This window comes from Oryx dammah, unplaced genomic scaffold (assembly GCF_014754425.2).
Source record: "Oryx dammah isolate SB20612 unplaced genomic scaffold, SCBI_Odam_1.1 HiC_scaffold_5, whole genome shotgun sequence".
Classification (NCBI taxonomy): Eukaryota; Metazoa; Chordata; class Mammalia; order Artiodactyla; family Bovidae; genus Oryx; species Oryx dammah.
The window spans coordinates 98,840,564-98,843,807 of record NW_024070189.1 but is presented as its reverse complement, the minus strand read 5'-3'; the positions used below and the strand labels follow the sequence as shown (position 1 = coordinate 98,843,807).

The 3,244-nt window shown below is 44.4% G+C and overlaps 1 protein-coding gene across 1 annotated transcript; it reads left to right on the top strand.

Annotated features, from left to right (window-relative positions):
- The first annotated feature begins 603 nt into the window (after positions 1 to 603).
- On the top strand, positions 604 to 1,581 carry LOC120864127 (olfactory receptor-like protein OLF4). The gene has a single exon (XM_040240966.1). The coding sequence runs from the start codon at positions 634 to 636 to the stop codon at positions 1,579 to 1,581; it is 948 nt and encodes a 315-aa protein (XP_040096900.1). The 5' UTR covers positions 604 to 633.
- Positions 1,582 to 3,244: the final 1,663 nt, after the last annotated feature.

Sequence of the window (3,244 nt, the reverse complement as noted above, 5' to 3'; positions counted from 1 at the left end):
CTCCCCTTCCTACTTATTCCTTCACCCCACTGGCTTCCTTGTTTGCACTTGAACATGTGGAACAAGCATCTTTGCCAGGTTCTTAGCAGTGGCAGCTCCCTCTGCCAGGCACACGCTTCTTCTGACATCACAAAGGCTTCTCTCTCTCTTCAGGAATCTTCAAACATCACCTAGTTTGAAGCTCTTCCCTGAAAAGTCAGGACAAAATAACACCTCCTACCACTCTCTCCCTTATACCTCATTTTGTTTTCTTCAGAGCACATTCTGACATATTCTACCATGTTTTATTTGAATATCCTCAGTCACCATCTTTGGATTGGGAGAGGTTTATTTTTCAGCACTTTCTACTGGGTCAGCACTAAATATGTATTTCTCAAATAAATGAAGAAATACCGCATTAGAACTCTAGAATATATGAGCTCTTTGCCAATGTGATGAGAATGGGACAAAAAAATCTTTGTCAGAGATGAAATGGAGTATACTGTGGAAGAAAATTTTACTATAAATAAGATATTAAGATCAATTACTTGAGGACTAAATAGAAATTGCAGTATTTCAGCTATGTGAATTATGCTAGTTTTTGTGCAAACTAGTCATGTTGTTTTCCTTTTTCCTGGTAGTCACCTCCACCTCATGGAACTGGGGAATAATACACGAATTTCAGAATTTCTTCTTCTGGGACTTTCAGAAAAACAAGAACTGCAGCCTCTCATATTTGGGCTCTTCCTCTCCATGTACCTGATCACTGTGTTTGGAAACCTACTCATCATCCTGGCTGTCAGCTCAGACTCCCACCTCCACACCCCCATGTACTTCTTCCTCTCCAACCTGTCCTTTGTAGACATCTGTTTCACCTCCACCACCATCCCAAAGATGCTGTGGAACATCCAGAACAAGAGCAAAGCTATCACCTATGAAGGCTGTATCACCCAGATGTATTTTTACATTCTTTTTGCAGGATTAGATGACATTCTCCTGAGTGTGATGGCCTATGATCGGTATGTGGCCATCTGCCACCCCCTGCATTACATAGTCATCATGAGCCCCCACCTCTGTGTATTGCTGGTTCTGATATCCTGGGTGCTGATTGCCGTGTATTCCTTGCTACACAGCTTAATGGTGTTGCGATTGTCCTTCTGTTCAGTTGTGCAAATCCCCCACTTTTTCTGTGAACTCAGTCAGATGGTACAACTTGCCAGTTCTGACAACTTTCTTAATAACATAGTGATGTATTTTGCAGCTGTCCTGATGGGTGGTGGTCCTTTTGCTGGTATCCTTTACTCATATTCTAAAATAGTTTCCTGCATATGTAAAATCACATCAGCTCAGGGAAAGTATAAAGCATTTTCCACCTGTGTGTCCCACCTCTCAATTGTCTTCCTATTTTATTTTACAGCCTTAGGAGTGTTCCTTAGCTCTGCTACTACCCACACCTCACATTCAAGTACAGTCGCCTCGGTGATGTACACTGTGGTCACACCCATGCTGAACCCTTTCATCTACAGTCTGAGAAACCGAGACATAAAAGAGGGTCTAAAGAGATTGTATTTGATGCCAAGTATAAAAGACCAATTATACTAGTGCTCTGGATTGCATAACTTAAAGTATCAAAACCAGAACTTGTTCTTTGATCATTGTGAAATAAAATTTGCTCCTTGCACTTATTTTGGGGGATTTCCTTTTTTTTCTTCTTTGAATTCAGTATCTTTATAGAATTTTAGGAATTCTCTTGTTAAGCTTTATTCTCAGTCTTTATAAATAGATAGTTTTTATTTTTTCCTACCCACCATTCTCCTTTCTTTGGATCCAAAATATTCTGAAATTCCCTTTCTTTGATCGAGTATCATAGAATTATGAAGAATTTATTAGGAGTAATGTCTTAAGGGTCCTAAGATGGTGAATGAATAGGATGGGGAGACCACTTTTTCCCCCACAAATTCATTGAAAGAACATTTGAATGCTGAGCAAATCCCACAAAACAAGTTCTGAATGCTGGCAGAGGACATCAGGCACCCAGAAAGGCAGCCCATTGTCTTCAAAAGGAGGTAGGGCAAAATATAATAGATAAAAAGAGAGACAAAAGAGGTAGAGATGGAGATCTGTCCCGGGAAAGGTGTCTTTAAAAAGAGAGAAACCAGAAAACACTCTCACCAGTGGGTCTGTGGCGAATCTTGGAATCTCAGAGGGCAACATAACTGGGAGGAAAAATAAAGAAATAAATAATTAAAGCCCACAGATTACGTGCCTAAGGGCAACTCTCAGCGGAGAAGCAGCCCTGACACTCTCGTCTGCCACTAGCAAGGGGGACTGGACAGGGATGCACGGGCTGCATTGTTTAGGGTAAAGACTGGGCCTGAATGCCCCAAGGACAGTCTGAGGGAACTAACTGGAGATGGCAACCAGGACTGTGGGATAGCCAGAGAGAGAGACAAAGAGAAGAGAGAGAGAGAGAGAGAGAACTATCCCACAAAAAGCCCTAACCTAAGACACTGCCAGCCCTGGTCCCAGAACTAATGACTGAGCAGAGTTAGCCAGCTGCAGACTGGCCCATCCCCTGCTGGAGACAGGCAGGCGGGGGCAGCCAGAACCAGAAGAGGGCAATCGCAGCCCCAGAGAGGCATCCTCTACCAAACTGCAAGTAGGCTTCGTTGCTAAGACTTCTTGGGATTCTGGACAGTTGACATCCACTGGGAGGGTCACAGCCAGAGATCAGCTCCCCAGAAGAGACACATGGCACATCTGAGAAGGTGCGCCCATTGTACACCCAGAAAACTGAGCATCTGGGACAGGGGAGGTGATAAGATGCACACCCCATCTTGGGGTGACCACGCTTGCCAAGCACCTGGTCACCTGAGCTACTCAGGCCTGTGAAGGGCACAAAACGCAGGCCCAACTGAGTCTGTGCTTTTGTGGAGTACCCAAGAACCTGAATCTGAGCAGCTTAGACCTGGGAAGTGCACGCAACCCAGGGCCAGCCTCAAAATTTCCTGGCAGAGCAACCTAGAGTCTGAGAAGTGTAGACCATGAAAGCACATACACAGTGAGCCAGGGCAAACCCAGTGCAGCTGAAACACTGCGAGTACTCCCCACACACACCAGTGATATTTGCTTGCAGTGTTAGTCCCTCCCCACAGCAGGATTGAACAAGTAAGCCTAGAAAAGTGACCACCATTGCCCCCTTGTGTCAGGGCAGAAGTTAGACACTGAAGAGACTTGGCAAACAGAAGAAGCTAAAATAAACAGG